This window comes from Eptatretus burgeri, chromosome 1 (assembly GCF_056783735.1).
Source record: "Eptatretus burgeri isolate ZD-2024b chromosome 1, Ebu_testis_v1, whole genome shotgun sequence".
Taxonomy (NCBI): domain Eukaryota; kingdom Metazoa; phylum Chordata; class Myxini; order Myxiniformes; family Myxinidae; genus Eptatretus; species Eptatretus burgeri.
This window is the reverse complement of record NC_140961.1, coordinates 36630059-36654423: the sequence shown is the minus strand read 5'-3', so window position 1 is coordinate 36654423 and position 24365 is coordinate 36630059. Positions and strand designations below refer to the sequence as shown.

The 24365-nt window shown below is 45.4% G+C and overlaps 1 protein-coding gene across 4 annotated transcripts in view; it reads right to left on the bottom strand.

The window, feature by feature from the left end:
* LOC147034247 (F-box only protein 40-like) overlaps positions 1-24365 on the bottom strand; it is a 50509-nt gene that overhangs the window by 7471 nt on the left and 18673 nt on the right. For 3 of the 4 annotated variants that reach the window (XM_085879328.1, XM_085879319.1, XM_085879308.1), the window contains exons 2-8: positions 22675-22733; positions 22102-22356; positions 15198-16070; positions 13389-13568; positions 8453-8767; positions 7968-8198; positions 7139-7426 (exon numbers count right to left, since the gene is read on the bottom strand). In XM_085879328.1, coding sequence (XP_085735454.1) covers positions 7139-7426; positions 7968-8198; positions 8453-8767; positions 13389-13568; positions 15198-16070; positions 22102-22356; positions 22675-22677 — 2145 coding nt within the window. In that variant the 5' untranslated portion in view covers positions 22678-22733. The remainder of the gene's footprint in view (positions 1-7138; positions 7427-7967; positions 8199-8452; positions 8768-13388; positions 13569-15197; positions 16071-22101; positions 22357-22674; positions 22734-24365) is intronic. The other variant, XM_085879334.1, reaches the window with a different exon arrangement.

The window sequence follows — 24365 nt, the reverse complement described above, 5'->3', positions numbered from 1 at the left end:
GTGACGTCACAATCTGGATCCGATCCGGTTGAAACATGGCAGGGTGAAAGATATTATGACCCTACATAAGCACATTAAATATCTAAGCAATTGAACAAGAAATGGCGGAGAAATTATTTTTTGAAATTTCGTCCCATGTAAATGATTGGGATTTTTTGAAACTGTGAATTTTTCGTGACGTTATCATTTGATCCAGGTTCACCCAAATTTATAGGTTCAGTCCTTAGGTGATTATCTTTCATGTCAAAATGTTTCGTGGACATATACACAAGGACCGCTGAGAAAATCGACACACACACACACACACACACACACACACACACACACACACACACACACACACACACACACACACACACACACACACACACACACACACACACACACACACACACACACACACACACACACACACACACACAAACTCTTAACTGTACAAAGTGACAGAAGTTGTCTTCGACAACTTAACAAACAAACAAAGACAGACAAACAAGCCAGTAGGCAGACATGGGTAGTCGATAAAGTTGAATTTAGTCGTTTTTCAGCCGTTACTAGCCAACAAAAGCGTCCATAGCAACGGTTCTTTCTCACACATAACTTGGACATACCATGAACCTACAATACCAGTTTCATATATGTCTGACTCATAGTCTCTGAGATAAAACGAACTTGGTTTTTTTATTTTTTTTTCGACCAGGGTTCTTCAAAGTCTATCTTCTCCGACAGTTTTCATGGGAGCGAGCTGAATTTTTTTGTCAAGGAGGCTGAATGTGTTGCCCACAAACGATCATAGTTTGATTTTTGAATTTCAATATTTTTTTGAAAATTTCAAAGGCTCGTTGCTAGGCAACCAAGGGGTCCATAGCAACAGTTCTCAAATGCGCACAACTAGGTCATGGTATGAACCTACCACCAGAGTTTCATCAAAATCGGCCTACGATTAACGGAGTACTGGCCTGGACAGACAAACAGACATAACGATGGAAAACCTCACAATAAGGGTAGATAGATAGACGACCCCACAAACCGGACGATTACAATATCCCGCTCCCTCCCTCCGGGGGGGGGGGGGTTATAAAACAAAAACAAATCTGGAAGTTTAGCATTACTGAAGTCTTGTACACAAACCACCCTTATACACTGTAATAATACAATGTTGAGTCACAATTTAGGAGCTGGAGGCTTTATTGATCATCAAAGAAAGCATCACTTAGCGTCGTACATAGCCATATTGGTGGCGTCTTCTTCAGCCCAAAATACATGCCACACCATCTTATGCTCTACAAAAATCGATATATAGTTGTGGGCCAGGTATCGGCTGCGAGCACGACTGCTAGGTGGAGCAGTAGGGTCGACTCTACCGAACACCCGGAATCTAGATCGTACTTTTCGGAAAGCTCCGAGGGTACGGGTCCCTTATCGGACTGTGAATCGTCAATAATTCCACCACGTGGGACAGGGTTATTTGCCAAACTTCAAAATACTTAGAGACCAACGTGGCGAGCTACCGAGTATTCACACCCTCGACGGACCTCGAACGGGACGAATCGGTTCCGTGCGTGACCCGAGTTTCCGTCGTTCCCAATGTACAATTTGCTGCTTCCCCAAATTTAACACGCATATTGCTAAACCAATAAAGAAAACACATAAATGAGCTGATACATTTAACACATGGGTATTTATTTACAATGGGTGGGGAAGGAACACACAACAGTAGAGTTAAACCGACTCAAGCAAGGCAAATAACGTCCAGCGAAAGCACTTATCCAATTCCTACTTGCAGACGGGCCAGCGCACACACACACACACACACACACACACACACACACACACACACACACACACACACACACACACACACACACACACACACACACCTCGTGTGGTTTGGCCGAGGCGATTCGGCGGGACTGAACCCGCAGCTCGATGCCGCTGCAAACACCGGGTATGGAGGCAGCGCCGGGCTCCAGCACCGGCGAGACCCGAGCCAGCGACGAGATGCCAAGCGAACCAGAACACACGCTCGAGATGTCAAGCAAACCAGAACACGCGCTTGAGATGTCAAGCGAACCAGAACACGTGCTCGAGATACGCGTTCCACGCTCCAGCAGACCAGACACTCCCGACCCCGCGCCGTCCCATCTATCTTTTGTCGGTCGAGGGAGGGCTTCTCTTTCCGACCACTCGCCTCCCGATTGGACGAGGGGTCCTCACCCGACTCGTGGCGGCCTCCCGATTGGACGAGGGCGCGTGTGTAGTCCTCGCCATCTGGTCATTGGCTGGAGCTTCGAGCCGAAGCGACGGAGGCTACACCCACGTCGCTTCAGGGCCGAAGCAACGGAGGCTCCACCCACCTCCTCGCCTTCGGCCGCGTGCCTAATGGCTATCGTGCTGAGTCAGAAACGGGGCGGGTGAGACGCCCGCTCCTTTTTTTTGTTTGTTTGTTTTATTTCTATTTTTTATCCAAATCGAGCGGATCGTTCCTCAGCGCGGCACAAATTAATTCAGAGCAGCAACTTCATACGAATCAGCCAGATTTATTAGGGACACATCGGGGAAACACAACACAAGCAAAGCATTCACGACAATGCTATAATTAATCTATTACCCGTTCTTAACTAGGGAGCTACGGATTACGGGTTTCAAAGGGAACTCTAGCGGGATAAACCTTAGACAACATGCAGACAAGACACAGAGTACTTGTTGATGTTTCATGGACGAGAGTAAAGTGTCAAAGGCATGAATGTGGCTCGTGACAAGCCAAGGTCCACGGATTCGAGCACGCCGCGTGGCAAGATGGCGGCGTCGTACTCTTTCTTCTCAAGGCACCACTTGCGCACGCCCTCCTCAGCGCGTTCTGACCCCGCGTAATGTCGACGGCACAAGACCGTCAGGTCGATGGTGGGTTTCAGCTGGTTTCTCACAAGGTCCAGTATACAAGTCCAGGCCTGGCCTCTTCACCAGACCAGGCCAAGTTGAGGTGTTGGGCTCCACAGGCTGGGTCTGGGCTGAGGAGGCATCGCCGGCCAAAACCACTCCTCCACAAAGTCGATCGCCCGACTCGACGTGCAGGCGGCCCCTCTCCCACTGCCAAAATGGCAGACTCGACGTGCAGGCAGTTTCTCTTACTGCCAAAATGGCAGACTCGGCACGCTCAGGTTCAGTTTCTCTCCCGGCAGATCCACCACTGCCTTTCTTTGGCTCTCGCTCGCGTCAAAGCCCCTGACTCCTCCCTTCAGTTAAACTTCCTTCTCTAGGCCACTCCCCTTCAGAGCGCTGGGCGGGGCCTATTGTCCGGAGAGAGGAAGGAATAAGAAGAACCTCTCGGTCCACCACCAATGTACGAACAATAAACAGCCTGTTACACCTCCCGACACACATGTAACGTCCATTTACCAAACAACCTGGCTAAACATGCATTTAATGGGGGATCTGGGCTAATCCTATATTTAAATATACCCATCAGAGATGGGGAATCCCCCACCATTGAAAAATAATTGAAATCAGATCAGCGTTTTTCCATTTATTACAAAAAACATTTTTTTCAAGATGGCCGCCCCAGTCGGCCATGCCCAAAATCAATAGGGTTCTTCCTTTTCAGGTGGTACATGTGTGACCCAAATTTCAAATCGATATGGCGAACAGTTCATGAGTTATCGCACTCACAGCTATAAATGTTGACGCCCGGCCAGCCGGACAGACGAACGACCCGGGTGACAACAATATCCCCCTTCCGCTACACGGTGGGGGATAATAACACACCAAGGGCCATTTCCGCAACACTACCCCCACCTTTCTCCCGAGGCTCTCCAAAGCCTCCATCTGGGGCAGCCCACGGCAATGGCCCTGTCTAACGAACAGCACAGATCTGCCATTTACTCTAACCCACAACATGGGAAGCACTTAACTCCAAAAACCAAAGTGTCACAGTAAGATTGGCATGTCCCTATCCTCGTGTGTCGGATCACTAATCGAACAAACAAATTCACACTCTATGCACACTACTTAACATTCTAATTATGGATTTGAACGGGAGGGCATTCAATTTTACTTTTAACACCAATATTTGCATAGGAGCAGAACATTCAAAGGTTCAAAGTTCTTTCAGGTGTTCGCTCCTTCATGCCCCCTCCCGGCAGTATTGCCCATTCACCCCTGAGGGTTTCCTCACTTCGTGGCCTTATTGGCCTCTCACCAGGTGAGTTCAGTTGGCCCAGTGGCCTAATCTCACAAAGAGTTCTTCGGCCCACTGAGCCCACAAAATGGCATGAATCTTCAGCCGTAACGGCCCACAAAAGCACTTTGGCCTCAATGGCCCACAAAAATGCTTCGGCCCATATGGCCTACTCACAAGCAGCAGCAGGCAACAAGCTCTGCATTGGACAGCAGGTAACACAGCAATGGTGGCATGGTGATATCGATGGTAGCAAATGCAGTTGGAGGCGTTCTTGAGGACGCAAGTGGGTGTGATGACCTCAGACCAGGTGAGATGGAGTGTACTAACCTTCCTTGCCTGACTTGCTTTGGCAGGACTTGTTTTGGAATGGTCTTCCTCATACGTTGCCTTTTTTTTTTTCTTTTCTTTTCTGACAGGATGGTGTGTTTCTTACTCAAACATTATGTTCGTGGGTGTGTGCTCATGACATACTGGTGGCCTCTCTGGCACTTGGAGGGGGGTTACCTAGCCTGGCCCTTGCTCACAAATTTTTCCCACCAACACTACTCATACCAGGTGTCACACATGAATGATGCGGAGGAGAGTTCATCGAACCTAACCATTTACTTTTTGCTCTCGACAATGCGACAAACCCTGCTATGGCAAGAATGATCTTAATGACCCATTTTTCCCAACCTGGCACACTGTTCCATTCTATTAAACCTGGGCCAGGCACTTATTTGTCTTTTTCCATTTGGTGGTGCCAGGCATAACTCGCTGGCTGGGGAGTGTGACTACCACTAGGCCTCTTTGCCTGCTTCCAATCGGGGGTGGAGGCCACCCAGCGACCCCGGGGCTCACCTGAGCGTGCTTCTGGCGCTCCTAACTAAGGGGTAGCTCTCTAGCCCCAATACTATGCTCTCTGAGCACCCATACTGTGCTCTCCGAGCACCCATACTGTGCTCTCCTGGCACTGAACCTACCATGCTCTCCTGGCACCTCTGACAGCCTTCACCTGCCAGGAACCCCATTTCCCGACTCACCAACTTCCAATACCATGTCACACTCCCAGCCAGTACCCCCATACCTTGGCCTGCACCTACCCCTCGCAGTCCGCCTGCACAATGGCCTGATCACGGGGCCTCAAGGATCGTCTCATCGTGTGGTCGAGGAAGGTGGACGATCGTTGTGAGCGAACATTCGTGCAAGAAAGGAACATTCGGCAAATTTATTCATGAGAAGAAGCCGCACGGTGGTTGGTGAGCCCTGGTGTTGAATACCGGCTCGGCGCCATTTTGGGCACGTCTTCCCGCGCAGGACGAAGAGGCTCGATCAAAAGTTCAATAGAGACTATATCTGGACAAAGCTAAGTGCCAGAATAAAGGGAGGATTTTCTTTTATTGCATTTTCCCCTTGTCTGTATTCCGTGTGTAGAGGTGCCTCGACTTTAGACTTTAATTTACCTCACATTTTATTATTACATTTTGAATGACGACCCTTGCAAATATTTGAACTATTTTCTTTAAATCTACATGTTTATTTTAGGTTCCTGGTTACAGTCTGTCTGTCGTGGGTTCTCGTATAAACCACTTATTCTGTGCAACCATCTGTTCCATCTGTGCCGCAATTCCCCTCCCCCACACACCATAATCTCCGAAGACCACGTGTTCGCCTCCAAGGAAAACCGCTCGGCGATCCGGCTTGATCGGTGTTAACCGCCCGTCCACAACAGGGTCAGGGGAATTAACCTTCACCGGCTAGGCCCACGACAATATTATCACATGCTCACTTTGAACAAGAAGAAGAAACTTCATGACCTCAGATCTCACCACAAGCTCAGGTATGTAACAACGGAGGATTCCAATCTGGTGGTAATTATGAACTCACGGATGACGTCAGAGCAGTCGTGAAAGGAGGATTGTCCTTCATCCCAACTTCTGAAATTGACGAATTTGAAATCCAAGGATTTTGAAAAATTTGTCCAGCAGGTGCCGAGCCAAATGTTTCAGCACCCGAGGTGTGTGTGTGTGTGTGTGTGTGTGTGTGTGTGTGTGTGTGTGTGTGTGTGTGTGTGTGTGTGTGTGTGTGTGTGTGTGTGTGTGTGTGTGTGTGTGTGTGTGTGTGTGTGTGTGTGTGTGTGTGTGTGTGTGTGTGTGTGTGTGTGCTCGCTCCAGTGATTTGGATTGAAAGCGCTTGGAGAAGAAAGTCATCTTTCAGCTTGGTACTACACACCCTCAAGGAATCAATGTTACATTCTGGACTTTTCCTTATTCCAACAATTTATTATTCACATACTTCACTATATATTGCAGCAGAAATTTTGGTTCCTTCGTTTTTTCGACAAAGGGCTATGCCAGAAATGTAAACTGTGGTTCTTTTTAAAAACAGTGTATTTTTTCACCATTAACAATTTTTTATCCTCATCTTCTTTATTATACATACATAGTATGGTTCTTGGAAGTATGATGGAGGAGATTTGTGTTCTAGTTTTCAAGTATACAATTCAATGTAAATGAAGGTTAAAAAAAAGGTTTAAAGGCGTATAAATAAATTCCGGGTTTCACCCGGTTTAACGGTGTATAAATAAATCCATTACATCACCCTATCTAACATGTTACATTAGTTCTACATGCCTATCCGGGTCCTTTATAACATCCTTAAAAACGGCAAGTTTCCCATTTGGAATGATTTTACATTTGTTTTTTTTTGTGCACATGAAAGTACCAAATCACAAATGGTCGAAGTAAAGATAATCAGATATATAATACAAGTTTAATAAACTCCTTAATTCACATAAAGGCTATAGTATGTGTTTTTCATTCATCAAAGAATGTCATGCACAATTTTTGTCATTTAATTAATTTCAAGCTTTTAACTTTATTATCTCATCATAAAACAATGAAATCATTGTTTTGCACCACATCGTGCCAATCTCCTTCAATTGTAATAAAGGTTTAAAAAATGAACATCCAAAGCACTCACCAGGCCGGCCTCCCTCCATCCTCCCTGTTGTCCAGCTCGGGGTTCCCAGCACATTTCCACCATACCGCAGAGGCGCAAGAGCGAGGCGCACACAGCACGCAGGTTTCGAGATACCAGGGATAGGCGTGCGAGGCTTCCCGGGTCCAGGAATGCTGCTACGCGGCGCTGAACCTCAAATGGAAGATCATCCAGTCCTATGGCGTAAGGATTGGAGTCAAGGCTGGGACAAGAAGCTGAAGAACGAATTGCGAAGGAATCAGTACATTCCAGGTAGACCATTTCCTGATTCTGTCAAGATATTGTTGAATGGTGGAGAAGAAACAACAAAGGAGAGGAGACATGGGATATCAGCAAGGAGTCAAAGTCATCCATGAATCGGTATACAATGAGCTTATTTTTGAGACACCAAAACTTCTTTCTTTCAGACACGAAGAGCACAAGGCTAGGACATTCCTTAGCAATTTCTCTTGGAGAACAAGATCTAAGAGAATCGAGATCGCCAACGAAAACATTACATTGCCTTTTATTCTTCCAAAACATTTTTTTGAGTGTTCATGGCATTCACTTCATGCAATAAATGGTCACCAATAACTTCAGTGACCAATACCAACATTTGTAGTGTGTGTGTGACATGAGGCCAATGGAAACACCGACCTATCAAAGAATAAACTACAGTGTATGGAGTTAGCAGCATTTCAATCAGAATCACATGGGTTCCAGTTCAGGAACAAGTCGGTACATGTACAACCATCAATTTATAACTCATCGTTGTTGCCTTCTCATTGCGTGATGCTGATAGTCACCATGATACAAAAGGGAAGCCACTCACAGGGGTATCAGGACAGAAGCGCTGCTGGGTGAAGTTACAGCCGTAGCAAGCGAGAGGACAACGCTGCTGAGTCCAGCCAAGGAGGCCTGGTTGCACGTGTACGTGTATGGCAGCAAAATGCTCGGTGTACTCATCCCTGCGGAAGGTATGTGCGCAGCGAAAGGAGAAGAGAGAGGGTAGAGGCCCAGGGTGCTGCAGTGTGCAATTGTGAACGAGGTCCAGTAGCTGAGGCTGAGCAGAGAGAGGTATAACACATGATGGCAACATCAAGGAAGTGAGGTCATAATGAACAAGGACTGAAAGGGCTCTTCAAAACTATCTACTTCACAGTTTACAAAAATCATGGTGTATGAATTAGTCGTCCCTCCATTAAAGTACGAGAAAACAATTGAGATAATTGAAAAATATTGACATCTGAACATTTTTTAAAAACAAATAAAATAAAATAAAATAATTGAATTTAAAAAAAAGATTATACCACTCACCCAATCATCTAAGTTGTCTCCATTTATCTCTACCTGGCCATATTCATCCACAGCCAGTACCCCACAAGGCCCAAACAGGGTTGGGTAAGTTTGTGTTCCAACATGCATTAGATGACCATCCACAGAGCTTGGTTCAGACACAGAGTGACCACTTCTCGCCTCGGCCTCAAGGCAGTGCAGTAAAGCAGATGCTTTGTCGGACTCACAATATGCGCCATTAAGGTCTTTGGTGTCCACCCCTTGGGCCTTTTGCACTTTGAATCTTGTGCCATAGTCTCCCAAGTATGTACGCTTTCTGTGGAATGACGTCGGTGCCTGGGTGAACGTGAAGAGGGGAAAAAAGTGATACCTTTTTGTGAAGGGATGTGAACAGCATTTGGCCAACAAGAACTTTTATCAGAAGAATTGTTCTTTTTTTTTTAACCCAGTCAACAAAAACACATTTCATCAGATTGAGTGAGACAGGTACACAGCACGTCCTAATACACCGTCCCAATCCGCCATGGTCAAATGCAGTCCACAACATATGAAAAGCAACAATGCAATAAGAAGGAAGTGTTCATAAAGATGACACGTGCAGGCCAAACGATCAGTGCACAGACACACACCGACAAAGGAATTACAAAAAATAGGAGGTTTTGGTTGTCACATTGTGCAAAAAAATAATCATCATCATCAAAACAACAAAAATAATAATGCTCAAGGTCTTTGGAAATCAGCAATCATTGCCGCTCTGCATAAAAGATGCAAAAACAGATCACCGCAACGAAAGACCAAACAGCCTTCTCTCTATCATCAGCAAGGTTATGGAATCCATCATCGCTTCAGACATTAAATCCTTCCTCTTCTCCAATGGCTTGATTTCTGATCATCAATTTGGATTCAGACCAGTTCACTCTTCCCTGGATATGCTGCTTCTGCTCTCCCAATAATGGATGGATCCTCAATGCCAGACATGACATCAGAGCCATCTCCCAAGACATATCACGTGCTTTCGATACGGTCTGGCACCCTGTCCTGCTCACCAAACTCTTACGATGGTATCCAATGCCATCTCCACTCATGGCTCACAGACTTTCTCTCCTGTCGCAGCCAACGTGTGGCCCTTGATGGAGTTTTCTCATCCCCTCTTCCTGTCCAGGCTGGAGTTCAAGGCAACGTTCTGGGCCCTGTTCTTTTTCTGTTTTCATCAATAATCTCTCCAACTCTTTGGAAAATCCTCTTTATCTCTTTGCTGATGACTCCATCCTCTGCCGTACCATTTGTCATCCCTCAGATCGGCAAGCCGCAGCCTCTTCACTCTCTGCAGATCTGGATAAAATCACAAGTTGGTCCAACACGTTAAACGTGTTGTACACGTGGAATCAACAATTTCTCAACAATCTCAACAACAATCAACGTGGATTTCTCAACAATCCACTTGAAGTCTTTCATTCAAGCTTTTGGGTCTCACTCTCTGCGATGATCTTTTCTGGGAAAGCCACATTTCCAAGCTGGCCTCCAAAGACAGTCGCCGACTGGGCATCCTACGTCATGCAAAGTCCTTCCTTGGCACACCTGAGCTCCTGACCACATACAAAGCTTTTGTCCACAGCCTGATGGAGTACTGCTCTCCCCTGTGACCTTTCTCAGCTTCACGCTGAGGCAGCCAAAGCATTTAGGCTCATTAATATTTCCCGTGATGAGGCTGAGTCTTTGGGTCTCTCACTCTCTCACCGCAGGCAGGTTGGTGGTCTTTCTGTCTTCTGCAGTCTCCTTTCCGGCCTGCCCCCCTCGCTCTGTCTGTGATATGTTGTTGTCCCCCCCCCCCATATTTCTGCAGGGCGCTCAAGGTCTGCCAGTAACCCCTTTCTGGTAAAACTACCAAAATCAAGAATCACTGCTCACCTTCATTCTTTCATTCCTCTTTTTTTCCTGCCTTTGGAACAAACTCCCACACTCTCTTCAATATCACTCTTCCCTCCAGGTCTTCAAAACAGCTGTTCACCACCATCTCTTCTCTTACCCCATCCAAAACCACGATCTTTTCTTCCCCAAACCCACCTCCTTCAAATTCCCTGCTTTCCTTCCTGGAAGTCCGGATAGTGTCCATCTTGTTTACCCTGTGTACCCCAACCCATCCCTCTCCCTTCCACACATCTCATATCTCTGTTCCCCACTGTTGTGTCCTTCCCTCTCCTCCTAACAGCCCCTCGTCTCCTGCTCCTCTTGTTGTATGTTCTGCATGTTAGCTCTTATACGAGCCTCGACATGGTATACAAAAAAAAATATGTATAATAATAATCCTAATAATAACTGGAACTGCCACTTTATAACTACTGGCAGTGATGACCGGTTACCCAGACGTCCGCCTTTGATACAACGTGAGACTTAATGCAGATGATAGTCGCCAAGTTTTGCTTCGATAGGATCAGTGGTTCCATAGAAAACCATTTAATATCGATACAAATGCAGCTTTGCTTCGATACAACGTGGGACTGACGAGTTACGAACCGGGTAACACAAAGTGTTCAATCTACTTATTCCGTATGCAGTGAGCCCTTTTTCCTGGGGACATTGTCGGTATCAATTGAATTGCTATTCCTGTACCCTCAAAAGCATTCAGGTGCAGACAAATGAGCCTTCTGGAAATAAAAAATATCTCAAACTTCTCAGATTCAAATAAGTAAATAATTCTGGCTGCCAAACTGCGTGGCCGATCGGGTTGAAATTTTAAAACTATGTTTCAAATGTCGTCTTGATAATAATTGTTAAGTTTCACATTTATGGACACAGCGGTTCCAGAGTAAATATTACTTAATATTTCCCCTTCAATCCAACATGGCTGCCAAACCGTGGGCCTGATCGAGTTGAAATTTCAACCCTTCATTCCACATGACTGTTCTATCATCTCTGAAGTTTCACATTTATTGATGCAGTAGTTCCAGAGTAAACATTAATTAATATTTTTCCCTTCAATCCACTATGGCTGCCAAACAATGTGTCGTACATCAAAAGGGGGGAAGGAGAACTTTTTGTTTGTCATAGAAAGGCGGTCATACTTGTGGAGTTTCGCCTCGATCTGTTCAGCCGTTTCAGAGAAGAAGACTTTTAAAGTTATTAATTTTCAATCCAATATGGCTGCCGTACCATGTGACCTATTACAACATATATTTAAATTCTCCCTCTAATGGGGAAGTGTATTATGCTTAAGTTTCGTGTTGATCGGACAAGGTGACCTATGACATCATAAATTTAAATTCTGCTTCCAATCATGTACTGGAACACGTGTTTGAAGTTTCGTGTTAATCGGATAAGGTGCGTTTTTCTATCCAAGATGGCTGCCAAACCATGCGACTTGTGATGTCATAATTTTTTACCATGTATGCAGACATGATGGAAGATGGCAGTTGCAAATTTTTGCTTCGATAGATTAAGCAGTTCCAGAGAAAACATTTAATATTTTTCTTAAATCCAACATGGCTGCCAAACCATGTGACCTATCAATTATTCATTAACAAACTTGTATTCACTACTCGTGTGCAATACGTATGTGAAGCTTCCCCTTGATCTGACCTGCCGTTCTGGAGAAGAAGATGTTTCAAGGTTTTAGGGTAAATTCAAGATGGCTGCCAAACCATGTGACCTATCAATAAGAAATTAACAAACTTGTAAAAGGATGTCATGGGGAATGTGTGTGTGTGTAAAGTTTCGCCTCAATCTGTTCAGCCGTTCTGGAGAAGATGTTTTTAATTATTTTTTTCAAAACAAATGGCTGCCGAACCAAGTCACCTATGATGTCATAATAATTTTTTCTGCGGTGATTTGTTGTGTCGATGACGCTCAAGAAATTTCAGATTTTTCCTATGCAGTGTTCTACTTGACGAATTTTCACCGGCATACCGCTTCACCGATGACGTCACGAAAAATCACCCGTGTTCCCCATGGGAAGCTTATTAAAATGTATGAAGCAAAAAATTTTTCCATTGCACGATTTCAGAGATACAGATGTCCAAAGTTTCTCATTTTTTTCAAGATGGCGCCCATACCATGTGACCTATGACGTCATAATTATCAAAAAAATATGCTATCAAAAAGATACATACTATGGTGAAAATTTCGTGTCGATCGGACTTAGCGTTCCTGAGAAAATGATTTTTAAAGCGAAAGAACCCGCAAATTGCCGGCAGAAAAAGAATAAGAAATAAACAGAAGAAAAACAATCGGTTACCCAGTCCATTTGACTGGCTACCCTAATATCATAATAAAATTGGCTTTCTGAAGAACAGACAATTAAAATTTATTCTTCGTAATTGTTTTTTTTTTAACCTCATTGCAACTCAGTAATAAATATCTGAACTAGAATGGGACTCTGTAGAGTGCATACCTCCACCAGGCTGTACAGTTTACGTTTTGTATCCCACTGATAGGCCGGATCTGGATCCAGACATGAATCAAAATCTAATCAGCTTGTTCTTGTCACACCATGCTTGTTCTTTCATCCGAATCCATCCACAACTTTTTGAGATATCGTGTTATGTCTTGTTTTTGGCCCCATCTCTCAACGGTGAAGAATCACTTAAATCATAGTGTCCAGATCTTCACCAAAATCTAGTCACACACCCAACCTGTCCACAAAATTGTCTGAATCTGTCCATAACTCTTGAGATATTCCGCTCACAGACAAACAGACAAACAGGGGTGAAAACATAACCTTTGTCCACCTTCAGTGGTGGAGGAAATGCTATGCTGCTTTAATAGCCGTAACCGTCGGATTTTGAGCGCTGGCATTGTTCATATTTGAAACATATTGAACTTTGGCTGACTGAAAAACCATGTCTGTGAAACCCGATTGACAGGGGAGGAGGAATTAGTTACTTACAGAGGAGGGGGTTTAATATACACTTTATATTAAATTAAATAAAAATAAAAAACCTGCTACAGGAAGACAGCAAACCTTGAATGTGGACACAGTTCGCACCTCCTGCGACTCCAACCCACCGTACACAAAGTCTTCGTGTCGCGGCGTGCACGCATGCATCTGCCCAAAGCGGATAAGCATACTGCCCTGCTGGCTGAGGTACAGGTTATAATGATCACTGTCCAGCTCATGAGACATTCGGTCCAAAACACCATCCTGCACAAACAATGCACAGCCAAACTGTGAATGGCTGGTTAGTCTTGCAAGGAATTTACAAAAATAAATTACATTACTTTAAAACATTCTACACAAGGTAATCTCTCAATGCTGTTATTCTCATGCCAATGCATTATAGAATGTAGAACAAAAATACCACTAACTCACAATCCGACTCTCAGGTGGTTGCCAAAGAGACCATTATAAAACTTAAAGGGAAATGAAAGGAATCACCGTGTACCATGCTCTCTGCAGAGTATTCTGCCGAAGCAGTTTGTTGGCTGGGGTTATAGTCCTGAACTGGTCGCCACGGCAACAATTTTTAATTTGTTCACTGTGCTGGAAATAGCTCACCTACTCTTCACGAAGGACACCATGGGATGTTTAACGCCCACCAACTAATGCTGGCAGACGTCACGCCCAGTTTAACGTCCATCCGAGGGACGGCACACACATTGATGAATCACCCTGCCTGTGAAACATCAGGATGACAGTTTATAGCTGGATCAGGATTCAAAAACAAGCTGCTCAGGCCAGAAGCGATAGGAAACTAAACTGGAATGTTCAAAAACAAGAATTACCAAATTTTTCATTTTCGACTTAGCAGGAAAAGATATATACAATTAAAGCAGCTTCTGTGGCAGAAAATATCTTGATACGAAATCAGACCCACATGTGCACGAAGCCAGGTTAAAGGTCAACCTTTAGGGAAAGTACGTCACCCCCCCCCCCCACAAAAAGAGTCTTCAAAGGTGTTGGGGGAGGGGGGATAAATTAAAAACAAATCGGTCAAATGTGAAAGTACAGCTTCGAAGCTTTCCGAACATTGTCTCATTTTGCCATCAAGTCGAATACATTTTGAGATGTGAAAATTTGAAAAAGTAAGTGTGGAGGGCCAGAGTTAAAATGTGCCCAGCCAGCTTTGAAAGGCCATATCTTTGGAACCACTTGACCAACGATGATCAAATTCCACAACAATGTCGCTCAGCATACAAACTGAGAAGTAATTTGAGACTGAACAAATTACTGTGTTGTATCAAATGACCCAAAAGTAAATAAATGCAAAATCAGCTCACATCATTTCCCTGTCACAAGGTTTGCTAATGATCCCACAAAATAATAGCAGTATGGCTTAACACTAATCTTAGTTACTCTCTCAGCCTCCCTAATCCAGACTCAAACGCTTCTAATTTACCGATTTAAAAAAAAGTTTATTTTCAAATAATCTGGCCAATCCAAAATTATTTACGGTGTCAATTCGGGAGCAGCACTACTTTCTGACCACCCAAAATAAGTTGGCTCCATGAAAGATAAGAAAAACTTTCATGCAAAACCTCTAATAAGTGAATGAATGAAATGACAATCTATAATTACATCATTTGTTGCAATATGTCATTGACTAAAGCAAAGTTCCTGTAGCTAACCAGACACATTAGGAGTGAAGGAAGTGTCAACCAACTCCATGTTTTGGAAGTACAAAACAGTACACATGGAGAACGACCAGTTCAAAATCCCAATGAATATTCTCAACCAAATGCCGAGAGGTAAGCTAACTGTTGTGGGAAAGAAGGTGAAGCATAGGCACAAGTCCTCTTCAAAGCAACATCGGTGGTCACGTTAAAAACCCACCTGCCATGGCGCCAAGCCACTTTCTCCTTGTCCTACTTGTTCGTCAGTGTGCAAGCCTCCATCTTCCTCTGCCTTCGCCTTTGGCCTTGGCCCATTCACAGAAGCATCGTTGTGGATACAAAATGGCTTGGCACCATCTGTTGGAATGCCCCCCATTCCTGCATCTGCCGACCGCAACTCATCTGGCGATTTGCTTTGGAGAGTTTTGGCAGTGTGGTCCTTACTAAAAATGTGCTCCCATGTGCTGAATCGCTGCAGCTCGGGGTCCTTCCTTGCTGGGCCGAGAGCCGCTGGTCGTTTATTCTCCAGTCCAACCTGATTCAGGCGCACTGCAGCAAGTGCCGCTGAAAGACTCTGCGTCATCTCTGCGGTGGCTTGACGGAGTTCACACAACCCACCGTTGCAGTCTCCGTGAACACTTGCTCCATTTTCCACCAAGTGTTTGATTTCCTCTTTTTCTCCCACTGCACTGCCTTTACTTACAGTGCTAGTGCACCGTAGAGAATCATTGCTGCCCTCATCTCTGGAAAAGTGTTCCAAAGCATCCGAACAAGCCTTTGGTTCTGTTGTCATCACAAATGCTCCAACATTGTGCTCCTCCATCACTTTTCTGCTTTGCACATCTCCAGTAGGATCAAAATCTGAAGCTGCTTTTGCCTTGTTCCAGAGGTGGATAGCGAACGTTTCCGGGAGCACTGGTGAGGTTGGGAGGCGAACCATCAAGATCTTTTGATCACGACGTGCCAGTGCCAGGTCCAAATGTAATGCGGGGTCTGCTCCACTGCAGGTGGTGGAAAGACGTCCACGGTCTGCATACGTCACTGGCCAGCGGTTCCACTCCATGCTGCAATGTACAATGCTTGCAGAACAGGACTATTTTGGGGGAAGGACAGGGTGAAATTAGAACAGTATAAAAGCAGAACTGAAATAAATGCAATTTTATGTACTCTGGTTGCAAGAAAAATACCAGAGTCGTTAGCAAGCAAGAACACCTGGAATAGAAAGCAGAAACCACGAGACACCTTCAAATTGAACAGTTTTGGAATTTGCACAACTACAACCCTTTTAAAGAAGCCATTTTTCTTGTCAAAGCATTAGTGTCTCTGTTGCTGTGAATGCCATCTTGGTTACAAAAAAGGATGCATGCGACATGGTCACACGTGTTGAAATCCCAATCACTAATTGCCTGTAACCAATGTATTCCAGTTTGTCCATCAAAATCGATCAATGTCTTAACATCAAAATAATAATAATAATAATTATAATAAATACTCAATTTTAATTGATTGACCCATATTCAAACGGGAGATTAAAATGACATTGTCCAACCAGCAAGTTCAAAGAGTATGCACGACAGACATTTTCATATTCACCTGAAGAGGCACGATTGCAAAATTAAAACGAGAACGGCACTCAATAGAGCGCACACCTCAGCCAGGCTGACAGTTTACATTTTGTATCCAACTGATAGGGCCAGATCTGCATTCGGAACTTATCAAACATAACTGGCCCATTCTTGTCACAGACCCAACTCATCCACCAAGTTTTGTCATAAAACTCATCCACAACTTTTTGAAATATCATGCTAGATATCGTTTTTTGACCCCATCTCTAAACGGTGAAGAATCACTTAAAAAAAAATTAAAGGGGGTGGGGGGAGGGGGTTGATCCAAATTGCAAAAATAAATAAATATACAAGTTATTGCAACAACTCCAAAACACTGAGTCGGCTGAGTATTTAGTTTCGTGTTCCCATCTGAGTATTTAGAAGCTTGGTGAGAGTTGGAGAGTGTAGGGAGAAGGGTGTAGGACGTACGAATAATAAATAGAGAATGGGTACAAGCCATGTTTTAATAAGAAAAATAAAATCAAAGTAATGATATTTTCCTGATATTAAAGAGGTTGTTTTAAACCCTGCTCCTCTATTTGACTGGAACAGAATTCAAACCATTTCGCAATGTTAAGACATTTTGTAACACACAAGCATGCATCGTTCATACCGAAGGGTTATAATCCTGGAAAAAAAAGGGGGGCAGGGGGAGTGTCACACTCTCATGCTCTCATGCAGGAGTCTAATTGTTCAGGGTGCTGGTGACAACTTGACTCCTTTTCACAAATATACCATAGGATCTTTAACGTCCACCAACTAATGATAGAAGAAGGGTCCTACAGCTCAACATCCTTGCAATGGACAGCAGATACATCCAAGGATTTCTGTGCATACGAAACACCAAGATGAGGGTTTATATCTGGGTGGACATTCAAACCGAGGCAAGGAGGCTCAGAGGTGAGTGTGCATACTTCCAAGGCAGAGGCCTTATGCTGTCTTGTCAGCCCCATATTTATCTCCGCCACCAAAGGTGGAGATTAATTATCTTTTCACCAGTGTGTGTGTGTTTGTGAACAAAATCTCAAAAAGTTGTAGACGGATTTGGACGAAATTAGGTGGAGAGTTTGGGTATGTGACGACGACAAAATGATTCGTTTTTAGTGAAGATCTGAATCTGTGCATCCGAGAATAAAGTGATTTTTCACCGAGTGATTGGGCTAAAACGAAATACAGCAAAACATCTCAAAAGTTGTGGACAGATTCAGATGAAACTTGGTGCGTAGGTTGCGTATGTAACAAGGAAGATATGATTCGATTTTGGTAAAGATTCGAAAATATTTTAAGTGATTCTTCACCATGCGTGATAAGGGCTAAAATTATACAAGATAGCACGATATCTCAAAAAGTTGAGGACAGATTCAAACAAAACTTGGTGGGCAGGATGAGTATAAACCAAGGAAAGATGTGTTCAATTTTGGTGATTATCCGAATCCGGATTCGAGAATTTTTAAAGTGATTTTTCACCATCGAGTGAATGGGCTAATATGATACATAACACGATAGCTCAAAAAAGTTGTGTACGGATTCGGATGAAACTTGGTGGGAGAGTTGGTTGGGTGACAAGAATAAGCCGATTAAATTTTAGTTCGGGTCTGAATCCACATCCGGCCTATCAGTGGGATACAAAGCATAAATTAATCAGCTTGGCGGTCTACCGAATGCCATTCTAATTTGTATTATGACAAAAGATTTTTGAAGTCAACATCAACACGCACCAGAGTTTATATTATTACGAATTTTGCCCGCCCGGCGTGCGATCGGCCACGTAACTCAAATCGCAACGCGTCGCCCACCGGAACGGACAATTCAGTCATGACCCTCTTGGAACTACCACCAGGAGCCAGTCACGGGTGGGGGTTTAACCTCACCACAACCCAGTCCGCATTCTACCCGCGCGAAATAGGGTGAATCGCCAAATGTCAATATACCGAAGTACCCGCGCAGGTAGCGTACAGAGGAGTTGTACCACGCCGCAGGTCGACTCCAGACACGAACCACTGAAGCGGCTTGTTCCGTGCTGCAGGGATAACCGAGCGGAGTTATCGTCGACCTCGACGGTTCAGATTATTAATTGGGTGTCCACACCCACTACCAATCCCTTACGTGATGCAAGATAGACCTTTCAACCAAAGGAAAGGACGCAACGAAACGGGAAACAGTTCAACAAGCAAGCACTTTAGTACACACACACACACACACACACACACACACACACACACACACACACACACACACACACACACACACACACACACACACACACACACACACACACATACACACACACACACACACGTATTCACAGCCATACAGTAATGCACATATAACAGTCAAAGCAAGAACAATACGCAGAGTTACTACCGAATAAAAAAGGCAATTATTTTCAGCACACTTATACAGGTTTACTTACAAGACTGGCGCCACACATACATTTACACAAAAAGCAAAGAAAACGAAAGCCACCCTCATAGGCAAGGAGGCAGACAGGTCCGTGGACCAAATGAACGTGGGACCTGGGTGATCGGCCAGGTCCACGAGACCAAAGGGGTCAAACCCGCGCCCTCGTGGCACGATGGCGGGCTAGCCGCAATGTCCGCGTAACGCGCTTGACTCCATGCCCCTGGTATGGCCGGTGAGCTCCTCCAGGCGTGCGTCGCGCAGGCACCACGCTTGGGTTGGGGAACGGACAGGGTTACCGGCGCTATCTCAGCACTGATGGGGGGGGGGGAGGAATTGTTGATGCTCGGGGTCAGGAGAAGGGAATGGCGGACGCTCCGTCCCGCTAGCGGGGTCCCGGGACCGCACCGACTCCGGCGAACTCTCGCCCCTGAGCCCTCTTCTGCATCCCTGCTCCACTCCGCGACTCGTCCCTCGACCTCCACTCCGAGCTCAGTCTCCTTCGCCGTCCGATCCCCGCAAACACACGCCTCAGACTCCACGACTTCCGACCAGCGCCACTTTCTGCACCCATTTCTGCACACCGACTAGCACCACTTTCTGCACCCTTTTCTGCACCACTTTCTCCACACACGAGCTGCGTTGTTCTCGAGTCTTTATAGACCGGGGGAGGAGCTTGTATGCAGATTCGCGGATCAAAACGTGCTTGGAGGCGGGGCCACACCGCGCGACGCTCGCCCATTGGACGGAGAAAAAGGGGCGAGCCTCTCCTGATCCGTTTTCCTCTCCAAAAAGGAACGCATTCACAGCGGGTTCGGAGGCGGGGCCATGCCACCCGATGCTCAGTCATTGGATGGAAGAAAAGGGGCGTGAAACGTTACTGATCCGTTTTCCTCTCCTAAAAGGATCCATGTGCACTCGTAGCTTGCTGCGTTCGGCAAGAATCACCGAACGGGCCCTGGACAGCATGACGTTCGGTGTTGACTGGTGGTGTGGTTGATGGTTGTGGAAGGAGAAAGGCGAAGGTGGTGGGGGGTTTGCTGTGGTGGTTTGGTTGTTTGCAGGCGTCGTTTGGGAATGGCGGTGAAGCGATGTTTGCGGGATGGAGTTGTGGAGGTAAAGAGGCGAAGGTGGTGGTGTTTGAGTTATTGGCGGCTTAATGGTCCAAAATAACGATATAGAAAGAAAAATGGCAAACTCAAAGCGTCGCAGCCCGGATGAATCACACATATTCCCTCCAAACAACGGGTGTGAGCTAACTACACATAAACTTATCGATATATCTCACCTGAGGACCCTTTATGGTGTATTGCGAATTTCTACAGCCGTAACATTATATATTGTTACGGCTGTGGAAATTTGCAATACACCATAAAGGTCCTCAGATCAGTTATGACGCTAAGTTTATGTGCAGATAGGTCCCCACCGTTGTAAAAGGGTATTCTTCATTTTCACCAGGCTGCGACTCTTTGAGATAGCCGTTTTTCTTTTTCTCTCGTTATTTTGAACCACACAACAACCACCACCATCTTCGCCACTACGTCCGCATCCAAACGGCAAACAAAGGCGCCAAGGAAGGAACTGCGAGGACGCGCAGGTTTTCTCGCCTATTTTCCCCGCGACTGGTGTGAAGAGAAGGGGGCAGGGCAGCTCGCTGCCGATTGGTGGATGCATGGCGTGAGGCGGTCGGAGTGAGGGAACGCCCCTTTTTGGGAAGCTTCTCGAAGGGAGGCGGAGCCGAAAACGGGGTGGGGCGAAGGGCGGAGCCCCGCGCTATAAAGGGCGGACCGCACGCGGAGCTTCCTCCTCTTCTTGGTTCATGCTCACCCCTGTCTCCCGGTGATCCTGTTGATCGACCTGTTGGTGAAGGCGCGAGCCGGTGGCGAGTCCGGGCGACGCATCGGGGATGCAGACGGGAGGCGCAGCTCTGCCGGCTGTGTGGTGCGAACCTGCGCGTCTGGCGAGGAGTTCCGGAGAGAGCTTACCGCCCATCGTCGCAAGGCCCGGAGTCAGGCGCGGCCACGCTAGCTGCCGTGGGGAGCAGACGTCGCGACCTGCCCACCGTCGCACCACGAGGGCGCGGGTAAGACCCTTTGGTCTCGTGGGCCTGGCCGATCACCCGGGTTCCACGCCACGAACGGTCCACGGACCCTGTCTGCCACCCTTGTCTTTGGGGGTGGCCAATTCCTTGCTTTTGTCTGCATGGTGTGGCGCCGTCCGAATAATTAAAACTGCTTAAGTGGCAGTGCATGTAATAAAACATTGCCTTTATTCGGTAGTATTCCTTTTATTGCTTGCTGTGACTGTACATACGTGCATGATTCATTGTGTTGGCTGTAAATACGTGTATACCCGTAACGGGAATAAAATGTGCTTGTGTGAACTGCTCCCCGTTCGTTGCGTCCCATTCCCTTTTTGAAAGTGCCATCTTGAATCGCGGAATAAATTAGTAGAGGATTTCAAACACCCAGTAACGAAGAATCACATCCACCGAGGTCGGGCGATAATATCCACTCGGTTATCGCTGCAGCACGGAACGGACCGCTTAAGCGGTTCGTGTCCTGAACCGACTGGCGCCGAGGTGCGGTCGCCCGGTCGACTGCCCGAGCAGTTACTTAGGGAGATCGGATCTGGCGAGCAACCCTATCTTGCGCGGGTAGGCAATTGGCACGATCGTGGTGGGGTTAGACCCCCACCCGTGACTGGCTCCTGGCGGTAGTTCCAAGCAGGGTCACGACTGAATTGTCCGACCGGTGGGCGACGCGGCTGCCATTAGAGGTATGCGGCCGCTCGCACGCTGGCGGGTGCGAATTCGTAGCAATATATATATATATATATATATATATATATATATATATATATATATATATATATATATATATACATACATACATACATATATTGTCGGACTCGGCTATTCGCGGGGATACATTCTTGGAAAATGCTACGAATGTCAAATCCACGAATGTCAGGGCATTGTTTAAATTGAAAAATGGGGATAGGTTCCTGGGTGCTTCACAATTCATGGGGGGGGGACGACCAATATAAATAGTAAATGCAGATAAAACAGATGACTGTGAGTCGTGGTTCGGAAAAAGGGGGGGGTGAGGAACGTACCTGTAGATGCTGGGCAAGGCGATGCCGGGCCATGGTTAAAGGGCAACCATAGCCCTGATTGATACAAGGGACACGATCCAAGGGGCAGAGACATGCATGTTCTGGCTTCTTGCACATGTGGAATCGTGCACCACAGCCGAGCATGCAAGCCACCATCGGACAAGTGGTGTTACCTGACTCCCCTATGAAACGACATCGTCTGGACACACATCCCGAGCAGTGGCTATGGATGGGAGAACTCGAATCACTGCAGATCTGCGGGATGTGCAAAAAAAACAAACTATCAGCCTTTGGGTCTTCCGTTCAAGATTTACTCTGACCACAGAAAGAGCTACTGGAACAAGTAAACGATGTCGTCTTTACAATTTGTGCTTTCACAATTAAATATTACAAGAGCGATATGCTGCAGCGCAAGGCAGAATAAATAAATAAAACAAATTAGACCTTTCTAAGTGAATAGTAACCACAGCAAACCCCCAATACAGAGTCGGTATGGCTGTACATCTTGTGAAACAACTGTGTAGGTCAGTGTGTGACATGGACAAACAGATCGCTTGTCCCTCCAATTCTTACCATGTTTTTACAAAACGATCTTCAGTTGCAGCTCAAAAAAGTGCTCATACATTTCAGTCCTGCACAAAACAAACAAATGAAAAAAAACAATGGACACCTCGAGCTCAGCAAGTGAAGTCGTAAAACACAGCCAGAGTGTGGGTCGGGCCGGGGAGGGTACCGGTCTGACAGCATGACTGATAGCTGCCTCCGCTTCCAAAAATAACCAGCTATTTGATTTGAATTGATGTTTCAGAACAAACTAATAGGAAAAAAGGTCAAACCTTGAAGGAAAATACGACGAACAGCTCGGTGCAGAGCGTTCTGTAGAATAACAAATTGTCCCATCATGTAAACATTCGCACACAAAAATGTATCCTTTCTTGGAGTAGAAAGGTGTGCACCTTTCTTGCCAGCACACACAGAGGGAAAAAGCTGAACAAATGTTGCATTTGTAAAAGTACAAGAATACTGTACAAATGCAACCAAATGCAGTGACGGGTTCCTTTCTACCTAATATGGCCGAGAGCTCAGACACTGAGCGGGTTGGACACTCTGCTTCGTGCCTTTTTGGGAAATCGGGCACAGCATAACAACCTTGGTGCAAGAAAAGTGAGGGGTTGGTGTCTTGGGACTGTGATCATTTATTATTTCGATTGGGCTCAGATAAAACGTATATATAAATAAATATAACCACAAATATATGTGGAACTCAAGGGGGAGCACTCGATAAAGTGCAAAACCTCTGCAGTGAATACTGCTGGGTCACTTAAGTGAACCCGATATCCTATTCATTGTAGGTCAAAACAGATCAGACTCTACTGAACCACGATTGAATAAACTAAACTAGATCGACGCGCATGTAGAAATCCCAAAAAAAAAAAAAAAAAAATAAAAAAAATCGAAATTTTTTTGAAAAAAAAGTTGCAAAATCTTATTTTTTTTCTCCAACAAATTTTTTTTTGGGGGGGGGGAGGTTGGAAATCACTTAAAACATGGAGAAATGCAAAAAAAAAATTCAAATACTTTTCAAATAAAATCGAAATTTTTTGGAAAAAAAGTTGCAAAATTTTGTTTTTTTGGGTTGGAAATCACTTAAAACATGTAGAAATGCAAAAACAAAAATTAAAATATTTTTTCAAAATGGCCGCCATAGCGGCCATATTGGACTTTGGACCAAGTCCAAAATCTAATGGCATGATCCTTGGACCATACCTTATCCCCCCACAAAGTTTCGTCAAAATCCGTCAAAGAGTTTTTCCGTAATACTGTTCACAAACAAACAAATAAACACAGAAAGGGGTGAAAACAGTAACCTCCGTCCACCTTCGATGGCGGAGGTTAAAAATGATGGGCCCAGACCAGGAATCGAACTCAGGTCCTCTGGAAAACCGTATCAGTGCTCTGCCGTCTCAGCTATCTGGACGACACACCAGCTGAGCAACGCAATTCTTGCACATACACTCCCTCCGGAGGAACTGGGTTAGATTCCTGGTCTGGGCCCCTAATTTTTCCACATATATTTATGATGTTCTGTCCTGTTTATTTTCGAAGTTAGTAAATAAATAAAAAAATTAAAAGGTTAGGCAAATAAACCACAAGCTCGAACACTTCATCAATGAGGAACCAAGTCTGACCTGAAACTTTTAAAAACCACAGTTTGCCATGGATGCTCGCTTTCCATCAACCATTCTTTTTTTCCAACTTCAGTG